The sequence below is a fragment of the Neovison vison genome, chromosome 9 (assembly GCF_020171115.1).
Source record: "Neovison vison isolate M4711 chromosome 9, ASM_NN_V1, whole genome shotgun sequence".
Taxonomy (NCBI): domain Eukaryota; kingdom Metazoa; phylum Chordata; class Mammalia; order Carnivora; family Mustelidae; genus Neogale; species Neogale vison.
The window spans coordinates 26611069-26627741 of record NC_058099.1 but is presented as its reverse complement, the minus strand read 5'-3'; the positions used below and the strand labels follow the sequence as shown (position 1 = coordinate 26627741).

At 39.8% G+C, this 16673-nt stretch overlaps 1 protein-coding gene across 5 annotated transcripts in view; it reads left to right on the top strand.

The window, feature by feature from the left end:
• SLC44A1 (solute carrier family 44 member 1) overlaps positions 1-16673 on the top strand; it is a 201639-nt gene that overhangs the window by 64046 nt on the left and 120920 nt on the right. For all 5 annotated transcript variants that reach the window (XM_044265219.1, XM_044265220.1, XM_044265218.1 and 2 more), the window contains one exon: positions 2506-2648. In XM_044265219.1, coding sequence (XP_044121154.1) covers positions 2506-2648 — 143 coding nt within the window. The remainder of the gene's footprint in view (positions 1-2505; positions 2649-16673) is intronic.

The window sequence follows — 16673 nt, the reverse complement described above, 5'->3', positions numbered from 1 at the left end:
AATTATGCAAGGGCTTTGCTATTTCAGGCTAGTGAAAGAAGATTGTAATTGTGGTCTGAATGTTTCTATGTGGTGACACAATTACTGACAGTATCGCTTATTTTCCCCCTAGAAATTTTTGTGCTAAAGGAGAGAACTGAAGGAGTTTTTGGTTAGTCCCCAATTATTGGTGTCAACTTCTTGTAGTCTGGCTTTATCCTTCAAATTTCCCACTAACAGCTACCATGTCTTATGACCAGCCATGTACCAGACCAGCTAGGGCTTAGAGATGCATTATCTATCTCCTTTAGTCTTCATCATGACATTCATGTCTTCTATGAAATAGATGATAGTGCTTTGTGAGGGATGAGGAAGAAACACTCCAAGTATGTAATTGGATCAAAGTCACGTAGGTAGTAAGTGGTAGAGCCAGGGTTTAAATCCAGCGCTCTCTGGGTGCCCTTTCTGTTATTCTCTGATTCTTCTTGTTAAAGAACTGTGTTGGAAAGGTTAGCTATTAAACCTCCTAATGTTTACCTCCACTTCCGGGTTTTGTTCAGTGTGGGATTTCCTAATTGGAAGTTCAATGATACGTTTAAAATGGCATGCTGGTTTGCACATGTGTATGTGTGCAGGGGCTTAAATGTTTTTTCTCTGATGTTTTACTGTTGGCTTGAGGTCCTGACATGGAACTATCTTGCATTTTCCATGGAGGAATCCAGAGAGAGGGAGGGAGAGGGCCAAAGGCGCGGGTGAATGAGTGGGCCCAGACCAGCCTCTGCCTAACCCTAGTGCAAGCAGTTAGCTGCTCCTTGGAGGCAGAAGGGTACTAACATTTTTACTGAAACGGACACTTACATGCATTATTTCATGCGATTCTCATAGCAGCCTCTGGTAAGTGGTTTTATCCTCAATTTATAGACGGGAATACTGAAGCACAGAGCATTAAGCAGGTTTGGCCAATGTCACACAGGTAGAATATAGAGTCATCAGTATTCCATTGATCAGTGAAGGTTTATCTGACCCCGAACCCGTGATCTTTTCCTTTACACATTCTCATTTCTAACAACAATAATGGCTAATATTTATTGAGCTCTGTGTGCCGAGCAGGATTCTTACCACCTTACTGGATTATTTCATTTAATCCATACAGCGCTCTTATGAGCTATACACTCACTATCCCACTTTACAGGTGAGTAAATTGAAGGACGGAGACTTAACATAACTTGGCAGGATCAGAAGGCGTGGGAGCAGCAATTCGGTCCGCGCTGGAGAGGACGTTTTTATAAGCTGTTGTTTCAAGCAGTTTCTATTAGCTAGAGCCACACTCTCCCTCCCGCCCCTTTCCTCACCCGCCCCTTTCCTCACCCGCAAGATAAAACTAGAGGGTTTATTTAGGAAAAAAAAGAGTTTGTTTGCCTTTTTAGGAAAGTATGTTTAAGAGGGAAACACTCTTCTTGGAGGAGGTGCATGTGGGTACTGTACTGAGTACCATGGGCCCGAGATCTAGCTGAGCTGCTTACATGTGTCCTACTCCTGAGACGTGGCTAGAATACATTAAACGGTGATAAACCCTGCCTTCATTGGCCACTTCATGAAGGATAATAAACACTCACCCTTTTAATGACCACGTTGCAAGATTTTTCTAACCCCAATCTTTTCGCCCAGTTCAGTTTATCAGTAGTGATTCACCTTATTTCCTATTGGCAATGTAGGCTGGATTGCTCTGTCTTGGTCAGTGCATACTTGACTCAGCAGGTATGATACATTCCCGAAGCATCTACCATTTATTTGCCTTTGGCACTGTGATGAAGCCTATTCCCAGGAAACGGAGTGACCTTTGTGGCACACAAACCCAGTGCCTCCCTCTCCTTGCGTCGGCAGTATTAAAAGCATGGTGGTGTTTCATGGCATAATTCTTTGGCTTGTATACAGCTTTACTGCAGGAAGGAAACAGGAGTGTTGCGTGCACCGGAGTGATAATAATTTAAAACCCACACACCTCTTCTTCTTTGAATTTTTTTTCTTTCATCTGTTGCTGTTGTCCGTTTAACAGAGCTCCTTTACAGCCAAATAAAAGTAAAGAATGAAACAAGCAGGGTTTGATTTAATGCTCTGATCTTTACTAGCTTCTTTGGCGTTGGGCAACTTATTGAACCTCTCTGGGTCTCAGTTTCCCCATCCTGAGGATTAGCGATAATGTCTGGTAAGCACTTAGTAGGAGCCTGGCACAGCACAGATGTTCCATACAGAGAAGCCGCTGTTTCTATTATAAAATGCGTAGACGATCTTATGATGTCAGAGCTTAAGATTTGTTTTGTTATGGTAGTAAATAGTGTTTCCCTGTGGACTTCACTGTGCTGCTTCTGTGAAATCCCAGGAAAACAGTAGAATAGTGTTTGCAATAAGGAAAGATAGCTCTTTGTTCCCTTCAGCGGACAAAAGAAGCTCATTATCGTATCAAGTAGTGACTGTTGTTATTGAACTGGTTTATTTGTATGTTTTTTCTGTTTTTTTTTTTTCTAGGGATTTATTTGTGGCTTTTCAATAGCAACAGGTGCAGCAGCAAGACTAGTGTCAGGATACGACAGCTATGGAAATATCTGTGGGCAGAAAAATGCAAAGTTGGAAGCAATACCAAACAGTGGCATGGACCACACCCATCGGAAGTGAGTAGACTGTTGGCTGAATGAAGGGGGGTAGAAAATCCTGCTTTTCTTACTGTTAGAAAAATAATATCTTACTGAATATTATTTTTATATGTCTCCTGTTGGTGTTTTTATTATTATTTTTTTAACTGCCTCCTCAGATTAGTCCTGTTTTTGGTCTGTAAATACATTGCCAGGAAATAAAATTAGCTGCCAAGTTAAAATTAACTATCTTAAGGTTTTAATGAGTAAAGGCTTGATTTGAGAGGGTTCTACCTATACTCTCTTTTCCCATTAGCCTTTAGATTGTACATGAAGTTTTAACTCAGGAAATAACGTAATTATTTTTTTCTTCCTAAGATTGTACTTGATGGGCGACAGAGGGATGGTAATGGATTTTGAAACATTAAAGGTATAATGAAATATTTTGTGATGCATCATTTATAAGTACAGTACACATCAATTTCCAATTTTATGAAAGATAACATTTTCTTTGTCAGACTTTAAAATTTGTTTTGTGTTCTCAAGCTTCATCTTTTGCATTTTTTGAAATTCCTGTCTTAATTGTCTTTTTCTTCATGAGAGCTATTACTTCATTTTTAATGTCTGTGAGGAAAATGTCATCAAACATATCTTAGGTATGATGTCAATGTATTTGTCCACAGTGTATATTAGTGTCCCATCACACTTGATTAGACAAGCATAATAAATGAAAACAGGTCTTCAGAATTAACCAAAGTAATGGGTTACTCAGTTCAGTTAATAACAGTGAAGAAGCATTTTCCAGGATAATGTAGCTTGCTTTATTTATTTATGATTTTATTTACTTATTTGACAGGAGAGTGAGCACAGGTAGGGGAGTATCAGGGAGAGGGAGAAGCAGACTCCCTCCCCCTTCATCAGGGAGCCCAATGTGGGGCTCCATCCCAGAAGCCTTGGATCATGACCTGAAAGGCAGACGCTTAATGCCTGAGCCACCCAACTACCCCATAGTAGCTATATTTATTGTTAGATAAATTTATTTATTAAGTCAGGGCCCTTCCTGAAAAGTATAAGATTAATTTGATAATTTCACAAACTTGAAGAAATCCAGATAGTTAATCATATCTCAGAGATATTCCCCCATTGAAAGAAGGACTAATGCATTTAAAATAAATAAAATTTCAAATAATAACAGTGACTATTTGTGTAGCATATCATAGTTGGCAAGCATATGATACCATGCTGTGAGGTAGGTGGAGCAGAGATTTAGAGAGATTGAAGTGATTTTCTCAAAAGTCTGGTTGGTTAGTGGAATATCAAACACAGACTATGAGCTTTATTCTGGATAAGCCCCTGCATCCCTTGACAGAAGTGAAAATTGGACTCATGGAGAGTAATTTGGAGGATTTTCATTTATCGCTTTTTTTATTGCTTTATAGAATTAACACAATATTTAGGCCTTGTGTTATTTCTGATAACAAGATAGCCCATCCATATATTTTTAAACTTCTTCTTTGGAAATAATTTTAGACTCCTAGAAGTTGCAAAATAGTACAGAATTCCACATCTTTTGTTGTTGTTGTGGGTAGTGTCTATGCTGTCCAATACATTTTGACTCTTCAATGCTGGTGACATGTACCAAACATGAAATATTACCAATTAGGTAATTGTGGAAACAGGAGGAAAAGAGTCTCTTCCCTCAGATCTATTGCTCACATGAGGTCATACTCATGTTTATGGCTCCCTTTATAACTTGCTGATGGTTCCAAGTGTATTGTCACCATAAGTGGCACACACACACACACACACACACACACACCCCATGTATATATTTATGTATATTGGTCTTTTGCAAAGAGAGCCTGCTTATTATTCCAAAAAAAGTGGTTACTTTTCCCTGCGTGCTTAAGCATAGTTGGGAGCCATTCATGGATTGCTGTAGAAGAAATTGTTTCCCAAGTGTAGCTATACCTTAAGTATAAATATTTGTTTGTTTATTGAGAGGGAGAAGGTGAGAGAGACTCTCACCCGGGCTCAGTCTCACAACCCTGAGATCATGATCTGAGCCGAAATCCAGACACTCAACCAAATGTACCACCCAGGGCCCCCTGTTTATTTATTTTTGATCTCTACTTCTCCTCTGCATGTAAACATTTTAGTGCTGACCCATCTAAGTAGTCTATCTATAAATGGAAGATAAATATTTTTAATGACTCATACGTTTTGAACATACCTTTCTCAGGTAAGTCTATCCTGTTTGGGTCTTAAAGAAGGCACAGTGCCTTCTTTGCGTTTGTTACTTTTATGCCAGCCTCTTCTTTTTCCTGCCAAATGCATTTGTTTTCTCCTTTTTCATTCACTTCCTGATATATCTTTGTCTTCATTACTACCAGAGCTACCATACCTACCATGGGTGTAGAATTTTTTTATATCTGTTTTGTCTGTTGCTGCCTCAATTTGATCTTGATCACTATTTTCTCCCATTTCTTATCCTTAGTAAGTATCAGTACCTGGTACTTACTAGGACCTACCTCCATACATATTTGTTGAATAAGTTAATAAATAAATCCTCTAAAATCTTGAATACAACTAACTCTTTCTTGCTTTAATGAGTACTGTTTTCTCCATCAGAAAGAAACGTTTCTCCCATTCTTCATGTGGCTAAATTCTATTCATCCTTTAGTCCTCACTAATAATGTTATTTCCTAGAAAGGTCTTTTTTGATCTCACGATTTAGATCAGGTATTTAAAAATACTTTCTCACGGGGTTCCTGGCTAGCTCAGTCAGTAGAGCATGTGCCTCTTGATCTTGGCGTTGTGAGTTCGAACCCCATGTTGGGTGTTGAATGCACTTAAATAAATAAATGAATGAATGAATAAATAAAATTATTCAATGAATAAATAAATAAATGAAAATATTCTCATTGTGTCCTATAATATGTGTAATTACATATATATTTTGTGATTATTTATTAAATGTGTCTTCTAAGTTCTGTGAAAGTAGAGGTGAGGTCTGTTTTCAGTACTGTATCCTCAGTACCTGGAATGTAGTAGATACTCAAATGTTTGTTGAATGGGTAAAAAATTTATTTTCTTGAAATATTTTCTAGGAAGTGAATTACCAAGTTTGAGGATAAGATTAAGACTACTAATAAATATTTTAAGATTATTTTAAGATTATTAATAAACATTATTGATGAATATGGCTTTCCATAATGTTTGTTCCATTTACATTCCCACCAATGTCTGAGATTGCTTTATCTTTGCTAGTATTACTAGTTTTTATTTTTTTACTCATTTGGTTAACCAAGAAATGCCATTTTATAGTTTTAATATGTGCATGTTTGGTTATTTGGGAGTGTGAGTCTCTTTACCACACATGTTTGTTGACCTCGGGACAACTGTTGTGCTAGCATATCTATTCTTGGCCTTCTAATCTCTAATCTTCTCCATCCTTTATGCTGTGATAGGATTAAGTTCTTTCAAACACTTTTTATGTTCATTTCCCTGCTCCAGAGCCTTTACTTTAGTGTTGTTGATGCGTACAGTATTAAAGGTGAACCCATTCAACATTCCAGGCTTCCAGTGATCTAGACCCATTGTATCTGTTCAGTCCTTTCCCACTGTTTCTCAGTCTAATAGTAGTGTTCAAGGTACTCATTCTTCCTGTGTACTATCCCCTCTCCCTCTCTGCCAATCTGAATTCTTGAAAGCCTTAAGGTGTCCTGAGCTCTTCATGAAATATTTCAAAACAAACTTTATCCCATAGTGATCTTTTATTACCCAAACTTTCCTATCTCAAATTTTTCTGTTGCCTCAAAGTCCTTTTCCAATTATAATGTGTGTTTCTTCTGCCTGTAGTAATTATCATCTGCTAGGTAACAATGTTACTATAAACTTAGTGGCTTAAGATAAGATACATTTGCTCTCTCATAGTTTCTTTGGGTCAGGAATAGGGTATAGCTTAGCTGGGTCTCCTGCTTCAGAGAGTCTTGCAAGGTTGAGATCAACATGTTGGTCAGGGCTGGGACTCTGCTGGGAGTTCCCCTTCCAAACTCATATAGTTGGCAGCACTTTCAAGATAGTTGGACAGAGATCCTTAGCACTTTGTGGCCATAAGCCTGGGGCCACCCTCAGTGCATGCTATGTGGGCTACTCCATATGGTGGCTTACTTCAAAGCCAGCAAGGGATAGTATCAGTAGAGTATGCTAGCAAGATGGAAGTTAAATTTTTTGTAATATAATTATAGAAGTGATGTCCTGTCAGCTTGGCCATATTCTACTTGTTAGAAGCAAGTCACAACTTCCATCCAAAGTCAAGGGGAAGGAATTACACCAATGTGTGAATTCCGAGAGGTGGGAATAATTGGGGCATCTTAAAGTCTTCTGCCACCCTGCCCAACTGTGTCTTGCTGGAGTGTCATGTTTTCTATAGCTCCCAGATTTGAACACCTGAGAGTTGTTTCATAGGGGCTTATTGAATTGCAGTAATAGAGGAAGCGACAAAGCTAGAAGAAGACTAGGAAGGGGAAATGCCTTTGTCCTCTTCTAATTAGAAAATTTCAGGGACGCCTGGTTGGCTCAGTCAGTTAAGCATCTGCCTTTGGGTCAGGTCATGATCCTGGGGTCCTTGGATCAAGCCCCACTTTGGGCTCCCTGCTTAGCAGGGAGCCTGCTTCTTCATCTCCCTCTGCCCCTCCCCCTGCTCATGTGTTCTCTTTCTCTCTTTCTTTCTCTCTCTCTCTCTCTCAAATAAATAAATAAAATCTTCAAAAAATGTTGAAGATGTCAGGGCGCCCCCCTGGTGGCTCAGTTGTTAAGTGTCTGCCTTCGGCTTAGGTCATGATCCCAGAGTCCTGGGATCAAGCCCCACATCAGGCTCCCTGCTTATCAGGAAGCCTGCTGCTTCTGTTCCCACTCCCCCTGCTTGTGTTTCCTCTCTTGCTTCTCTCTGTCAAATAAATAAAATCTTTAAAAAAAAAGTTTAAGATTCTAAAATGACTATAGGATTCTATTAGTGGTAAAGAAAAGGCAATATTTTATTGCCTTATCATTCTTTTTTTTAAAGGTTTATTTATTTGACAGAGAAGGGGAGGGGCAGATGGAGAGGAAGAGATGGCATCTTAAGCAGGTTCCACCAGCAGAGAGCCCAAGGTGGGGCTCGATTCAGTACCCTGAAGTCATGACCTGAGCCAAAATCAAGATCTGGCTGCTTAACTGACTGAGCCACCCAGGCGCCCCTGTTGCCTTCTTACTCTAATTATAATGTGTTCTTTTTCTTCAAGTAATATTTTTGACCTGATAATATATGTTGACTACAGTAAGAAGGATGTAAAGGAAAATGGCAGATAATATTTTATGAGCTACAGGGAGACCCCAACTTCAAATGGATTATGTTCCCAAAGTTTACTTTTAAGTTGGTTAAGATATATACAACCCTTCTGCATAGAAACTGCTATAAATAAGATTCTGAGGCTCACTTAACTCAGAAAACTCATTTATCTTAGAATCACAGACTGTCAGAGGAGAAAGGGATCTTCAAGATTATCTAGTGTGTAACCACCTTAAAACATCCTGTCAAATATTGGTAAGCCTTGTGTGTAACCTCCGTAAACCACCCCATCAAATACTGGTTGAGTGCCAACTGAGGCTCAGAGAAGAAAATGACTTGTTTTGTAGTTGAGCTATTATTATGTAGCAGAGATGCTAGAGAACAAGTGTAAGCCTTATAGTCTTTTTGGGGGAGGTGGGGGATGGGGTAGTAATAATATATTTGAACTCTGATCGACAATTCCAAAATTCTACATTGCCTACCATTTTCAAAACCCACCATTCTTCTATGTTCTACATTGCCTACCATTTTCAAAACCATAAAGCTAGCTTTACAGTGTATGTGTCAATTTTTAGAGTATTATTATTATAGGAATTGTTCCCAAAGGGGAAAGCCCCTTGTCCTCCATATCAATTTGGATAGAATAGGGCTGCTTCTAGTTCTAAGATACCTGGATCTGTGGATATGGGGACTGTACTAGAGCAAAGCATCTAGCTCTGTTGGCCCCTGGGGAGATAATTGGAGGAGGAGGGAAGCACTGTGTTTCCACTATGGATGTCACCTTTGTCATGGGTATTTGGGGTGGGAGAGGCTATGGCAGGGTGGCAGTGACTCTTAGGGTGCACAGGTTATTGGAAAGCCAGGTGTGGGTAGGTAGAGAATTCCTTTTAATCCTTCTTACATAGGTATTATATCACTTACTAGAAATGTTTTCTCCATCCTGCAAATAATCCTAACACAGAGCTTAGTGACTCTTTCTTTGTGACTCTTAAGAAATTTTCTCCATGAGGAGGTATGTGAGATAGGTCTCACATATCAGTATTGATTTTTTCTTAGAGGTTCCAAAGATACATTTTTTGCACAAATCTAACTTTATTCTTTATCTTTTTATCTTTCCTCTAAGGAAGCCATTGAAAGCCCCAATCACTGATAAAGGCTCAGACTTCAGATAATCAGTATTAACAGGATGTACAGGAAATAGAGGTCTGAGGAGGCAGATGGCATACATTTGGAAGTAAAATCTCTAGGGGGCATTTTGTTGAGACCTTTTTCAATTACCTTCCTTACCTGTGGCAGGGTATCTAATGCGAGTTTTACTTCTTTTTTTCAACTGTTTCATTCCCCAGAAATCCACAGCATAGAATGTACGTGGTGGAAAGGCTCTGGAGATTACAGAGCCCCTTCATTTTACAGGTGAAGAGACTGAGGTTTAGGATACATCAGCGGCTTGATGAAACAATAGTATCAGGACTAGCACCCACTCTTGAATGCACAGTCTAGTGCTCTTTGCATTATTTTCTGGTGAGCTACACAATGATTCCAGTTACCCACCCCCCTTTTTTTTTTTTAACTTTGAGGGCCTCTACCTCTGATTTTTTTTTTTTTAAGATTTTTAAAATTGGGGGCGCCTGGGTGGCTCAGTGGATTAAAGCCTCTGCCTTCAGCTCAGGTCATGATCCCAGGGTCCTGGGATCGAGCCCCGCGTTGGGCTCTCTGCTCCGCAGGGAGCCTGCTTCCTCCCCTCTCTCTCTCTCTGCCTGCCTCTCTGCCTACTTGTTGTGATTTCTCTCTGTCAAATAAATAAAATTTAAAAAAAAAAGATTTTTAAATTTTTTTTTAAGATTTATTTGTCGAGAGAGAGAGTGTGTGTGTGTGCATGCACGCACAAGCAGGGGGAGCAGCAGGCAGAGGGAGAAGTGGACTCCCTGCTGAGCAAGGAGCCCAATGGGAGACTTGATCGCAGGACCCTGGGATCATGACCCCAGCCAAAGGCAGACCCTTACCAAGACTGAGCCACCCAGGCATTCCCCTCTGAGCATTTATAGATGAAGAACTTTTAGTAGAATACACAGAGAAGAAAGGGTGGGTTATATAAATTAATAGTTACAACTAAAGGAACTTTGAAACCTACCCAATCTATGAAGGCTTCGAACAATCTGAAGGCAATTTGGTGGTGACCCTGGAACCACTGCTGTATTAGGTGCTACTATAGCTGTTAACAGATGGCCACCAACTAAGTGGCTTGAAACAACAACGTTCTCTCTAAGTCAGAGGTCTGCGTGGCAAGGCTCAACTGATTCCCTGTTCCAGGTTTCACAAGGCTGAAACAAAATATCGGCAGGGCTGTGTTCCTCCCTGGAGGCTCTGGGGGATGAATCTTTTTCCAAGCTCATTCATGCTGTTGCCAGAATTCGGTTCCATGTGGTTGTCATACCAAGATCACATTTCCTTGCTGGTTGTCAACGAGGAGTCGTTCCCAGTTTCTGGAGGCAGCCTGTATATCCTATAGCCTATATTCTGGGTTTCATGGTCCATTTCAGTTAGCAATAGTCAGCCAGATCCTTCTCATGCTTAAGTCTCCCTGCCCTCTCCCCCCCACCCTTCTTCAGGGTAGCATCTTGGTTCTAGATCATTCATTTGGTGGAAGGATTTCTTAGCCAGTGACTCGGGGTTCAGGGACAGTCATTTGAAATAGGGTTTTAGAGCCTTAGGTTGGAGGATCTGAGCAGGACTCGCCTTCTAGCAAAGGGAAAATCAAATAAAATAGACTTCTGGAGCGGTGATGGGGGTGGAAACTGGTGAATGGATGGTCATGTGGGTTCTTGGGCCACGTGGCAGCTCAAGAGCCCATCTCTTATGAGGATGGAATTCCATTTAGAAGGCCAGGCTTTGTTCTCATTGGCTGAAGAACATTGTGTACAGTTTGGAGTTCTGTAGGACATGCTAAAGCTGGCTGAAAACTGGTACCCACGATGAAGAGCTCCTAACTCTTATCTCATGGACTTACAGAGACTTCAGAGACTTCACTGCTAATGCTTGGGTTTTACAGTGTTCAGGGTATTCTTCAGAGCAGCTCAATAGATCACCTGCTCATTCCTACCGCTAGAGATAGGTTTGAACAAATGGAGATATTTTAAGCCTTCGATGAGTTTGGTTTTGCTTTGGGGGAAAGCACTGTCCTCTTTGTGTCCTGTCAAATAGTCTCTGATTCTAACATTAATATCACCTCTCCTACTTAGCTCAATGTGAAGAAGAGAAGCCAAGGTAGATACTCCGTGTGAACTTGCATTTGTGGACTCATTTTGTCACAAGCTGATAAGCATTTGAAAACAGTAACACCTCGGATGTTCTAAATGGAAACTTAAGAGTGTTATTTATGCCCTTTCCCCTAAACTTTATTTTTCTCTCATGGAAAAATGTTAGAAGGTGTAAAAATGATAGGTACATTTTCTGAAGGCAAATTTATGGAGGCAGCTTTGGAATTTTTTTTTTTTTTTTTTTTTTTTGCCATATTTTGGGACCCGCGCCACTCTTGAGCTTGAATTTTCAAATTTTTTACAAAGGTGACATCTGTGTTACTAGTATAAATCTAACTTTAGGATAATACTTGCTATGGATAATACTGCTAGCAATTTGAAAGAAGAGATTCAGTTACATACCTTAGAACATACAGGAGTTGAAACCTGAAATGTTTTGCAGATTCTGAATAGGGAAGTAAAAAGCCACTTAGAATTCTGAGATGGCATGCATGCAATGAGGCAAGGATGGGGTGATTGGTTTCTCTGTGTTACCTGCTTCAGTGTGTATCCTCCCCTAGCTACATTACACAGCTGATTATACATGCTCAATCCAGACTTTCACTACTTGGGTTGGTTCCAGGTGAAGCAGGCAACTGTAAAGATTCTAAAAAGCTCTTGTCATTGTATGTAGTAAGCTCATAGATAATGACCTTTGTAATATATTTTAGGTAATTATTAACCACTTCAGCTGTGAATTTTAAAGTCATTAGTTTGCCATCTATTTATTTATCAGGACCTGGTTATGAAGGCAACTGAGAAGTGGGAGGGTACACAGTCCATACATGACCACCCTCACCTCTGACACTAATTATAAATTTGGGCCCCTAAGACTACCTTTACTTCTGAGACAAATTGTAAGTTGAGTGGGCCATAAGACCATACTTAGGAAGTCTCACAGAAGTCACGGAAATCTATTATACTCACAGGGAAGAACTACAGATTAAAACCAGCCAATGAGAGAAGTACACAAGGCGGGGCGTTCATTGTTTTCTCCCTATGGAGTCAGGACATTTACTTAGCTGGCACTGATATGTAATAGCACACATGGCACATTGCCAACTGATAAGCTCACCCAAGTCTCAGTATTCAGAATTTTTATTGGGCTTCATTATGCAGGTATGGTTCATTGTGCATGAGGCTGATTCCGTCTCTAACCCCTCTTATCAAGCAGAAAACACAAGATCACTCAAACTCCTAGTCTGCATGACACTGCTGGTCTAAGTGTGGTCAACCCCTTGGGCACCTGGCTGGCTCAGTCCGTGGAGCGTGCAACTCTTGCTCTCGGGTTGTAAATTGGAGCTCCATGTTGGGTGTAGCAATTACTTAAAATTGAAATCTTAAGAAGAAGAAAAAAGTGGCTAACTGCTGCCCTAAATTCTATCTGGTGTGGCCTGCCCACGCCCTAAACCACACTGGTTGGACTCTCTGCTATGACCCAAAGCCCCTGGCAAATAAAGACACGCCTTTGCCCAGAGCAAAGTCAAAACCTTTCTCTGAGTAGGTTAAATTCTTTACTGCATACTTTGAGTGTGTGGGACTTAATTAGGGACTCTTTAAGTTGGATTTTGTAAAGTACATTTTTCAAGATGAAATTTGAAATATTCTTTTCATTTTATTAAGGTATAATTTACTGTAACTGGTAACTGTATACAGTCACTCACCCTCTATCACAATCCGCATTTCTGTTGCCCCCTGAAAATTGCCTCATATCCCTTTGCAGCCAGTTCTTCTCCCATCCTTGTTCCCAAGCAACCACTGATCTGCATTTTGATAGTATAGTTTTGCCTTTTCTAGAATTTCATATGCAAGAAATCATACAGTATATAGTATATTGTGTTTTGTGTCTGGCCTCTTTAATTTGGCGTTATAATGTTAATGAGATTGATCCATGTTGTTAAACAATAGTTGGTTCCTATTTTTTTTTTTTAAAGATTTTTTATTTATTTATCAGAGAGAGAGGGGGAGAGAGCGAGCACAGGCAGACAGAATGGCAGGCAGAGGCCGAGGGAGAAGCAGGCTCCCTGCTGAGCAAGGAGCCCGATGTGGGACTCGATCCCAGGACGCTGGGATCATGACCTGAGCCAAAGGCAGTTGCTTAACCAACTGAGCCACCCAGGTGTCCCAATTTTCTTTTTTTTTTTTAAGATTTTATTTTTTTATTAATTGACAGAGAGCCAACGAGAGAGGGAACACAAGCAGGGGGAGTGGGAGAGGGAGAAGCAGGCTTCCCGCTGAGCAGGGAACCTGATGTGGGGTTCGATCCCAGGATTCTGGGATCATGACCTGAACGGAAGGCAGATGCTTAACAACTGAGCCACCCAAACACCCCTATTTGTTCCTTTTTAATTACTGAGTGGTATTCCATTCCACATTTTGCTTGTCTGTTCACTCCTTTTTGCATATTGGGTTATTTATTTAAAATAATTTTGTTCTATTGTAACTAACACTGCTTTGGAGATCTATGCATGCGATGCTTTATGGATATGTATTTCATTACTCTTGGATAGATACCTAGGTTTGGGATTGCTGAGTCATGATGAGGTTATGTTTAACTTTATGAGAAATTGGGGAACTGTTTTCTGGAGGTGTTGCACCATTTTGCATTTCCAGTGTGGCTGGTGTGTAGGGATACAAGAGGACTTGGTTCCAGGGGTTCCAAATAGACCAGGTTTGGCTGGTCACATGTGCATGTGATGGTATTTACTTGTGGTTCTAATTCACATGTTTTAGTGGCCAGTGATGGTGAGCATCTTTTTAAAGTGTTGGTTAACCATCCATATATCTTCTTTTATAAAGTACTTGTTCAGATCTTTTGCACATTTTTTGACAACTTGATTTGTTTTTAAAAAGTCTTAAGAGTTCTTTATATATTCTGTTTATAAGACCTCTGTCAGGTATACGTTTTGCAAGTATTTCTCTCATATGTGGTTTGCCTTTTTGTTTTCTTAATGGTTATCATTTGATAAGCAAGTTTTTAATTTTGATGAAGTCTAATTTATCCATTAGATACATTTAAAACACACACACACAAAGATGTGTATTTTTTTAATGGCTCATATTCTTTGTATTCTGAGAAGTCATTGGTGTAATCCCAAGTCATACAGATTTGTTTCTGTGTTTTTGTAGCAGGGGCACAGGGGTGCAGGAGCCCCTGGCTCCAGGGGTCCCAAACAGACCGGGTTCGGCCCCTTGCCCCTGACAAAATTCAAAAGCAGAGAGACACGTGATGGGGAAACAAGAAAGGAATTTATTTCAGTGAGGCCAGCACCGGGAAGGCAGCTGACTAATGTCTCAAAGACTGCCTTCAAAGTGCTGAAAATACTTCTAGGTTTATATAAGGAGAATATGGGACAAAGGTGGGTGGGTACATGCAGGTGGGCAGTAAAGGTCAGGTCATCATTGTCTTAGGGTCAGTCCTGTGGGGTCTTGCTGACTCGGGGCAGTCCTTCCTGCTCAAGGGGGTAGTTTTGGTTCCCATCAGGGGATGCTTTGCCTGCAGGGTCTTTTGCCTGAGTTAAGAGATAAGCTAGAAAGAAGAACTTAATCAGAAAGTACAGACTGAGGTCAAAATGGAGGTAGCTGACATCCTCTTTCATTTTCCTCTGAAAGTTTTGTATTTAGCTCTAATGTTTATGCCCGTGATCCATTTTGATTTAATGTTTGCATATGGTGTGAAAAGGTCAAGGTTTGTCTTCTTCTAACTCCATAGAAAAATCCAGTTATTCCAGCTTCATCTATTGAAAATACTACCTTCCCTGTTGAATAACCTTGGTACGTTTAAAAAAAAAAAAAAGATTTTTAAATCTGAGGGCATGAAAGGAAGCTGATGCAGTTTCCAGTAGTGGCAGATACCAGTATTACGGAAAATATTAAAGGAAGGGTATCACCTCTTGTATAATACTATTTTAAATAACTAATTGGAACAAATTATATAAAAGAGATAAATGGAGTGTGTGTAGGTCAGTAGAGATAAAAATAATACTATCAACCAACGACAAGGGACTATAACTTGAATGTTTAGGGGATTCGACAAAGACATATCTTGAAATGAGATGCTTAAATCATGGGTTATAAAACATACACCTAACTCAATTCAGTCATTTTTTTTTTATCACTAGACAAAATATAATGAAAAACGTATTATTTGTTTTATGAGAAAACAGAATCTAACAAGATACAGGGCCAAAAACAGAGAATTATAATACTTTAATAGAATGAAAAGAAAACAAATAATAAGAGAATATAATCTACTCCTGGCTGAGTAGTCTTAATATAATAAAAATGACAGTACTAACAAATCTAATTTATAGATTTAATACAATACTAGTTAATATCCTGATAGGATGGTGAATTGGACTTGATTGATAGTATAAATCTCAGAATAAAGGAGCAGGAAAGAACTTCAGGGGAGAACATTTTAAAAATCATTCTTGTTCTCAAAATAATTTGAGAGGATTAGAATTAGAAGCATATATTGTAAGACAGTTAAATGGGGATAAAAGAGCAGAGAGCCATACACCAAATTAACTACGGACTTTCTGGCTTTGAAGGTAGAAAGGGAAACTTGTGGGTTTCAGCAAAGTTTGGATTCTTATTTATTTATTTTAAAAGATATTATTTATTTATTTGAAGGAGGGAGAGAGTGAGAGAGAATATGAGACGGGGGGGTGTCAGAGAGAGAAGCAGACTCCTCACTGAGCAGGGAGCCTGATACGGGGGATTGATCCAGGGACTGTGGGATCATGACCTGAGTGGAAGGCAGAAACTCAACCAACTGAGCCACCCAGGTGCCCCCAAAGTTTGCATATTTAAAGGCCTGTAGGCAGTCGCTATAAATCACTTAAGTGGGCTGGGAATAAAATAATAGAGAATGTTGGACACTCTGAACTTGATATGTGTGTGCCCAATGAAAGGAGAGTTTCTATTTGGTTTTAGCTGATTTTTGGCATGTGGGTGGATGGCCCAGTGGTGCTCCGTTTTAAAAAAAAAAGCCAGTAATCTTTAAAAAAAAAAAAAAAAAAAGCCAGTAAGCTATTGATGGAAGGAGAGTAGGGGAGCACACATGACCTCTCGCCTTACTCTATTTAGGCTGTTTTAACAAAATATCACAGACTGAGAAGCTTAAAAACAACAGAAATTAAATTCTCTTAGTTCTGGAGACTAGAAATCTAAGGTCAGGATACTGGAATGATCACGTTCTCATGAAGGCCTTCTTTCTGGTTCATTGCCAATACTTTTCTCCCTGTGTCCTCACATGGTAGGAAGAGATAGGGATCTCTTTGGAACCTCTTTTATAAGAATACTCGCCCCACTCATGAGGGCTCCATCCTCATGACCTAGTCACCTCTCGAAGACTCCCAATACAGCCACCTTTGGAAGTTAGGATTCAGCATATGAAGTTTGGGGGCACAACATTCTGGCCATATAGCACCT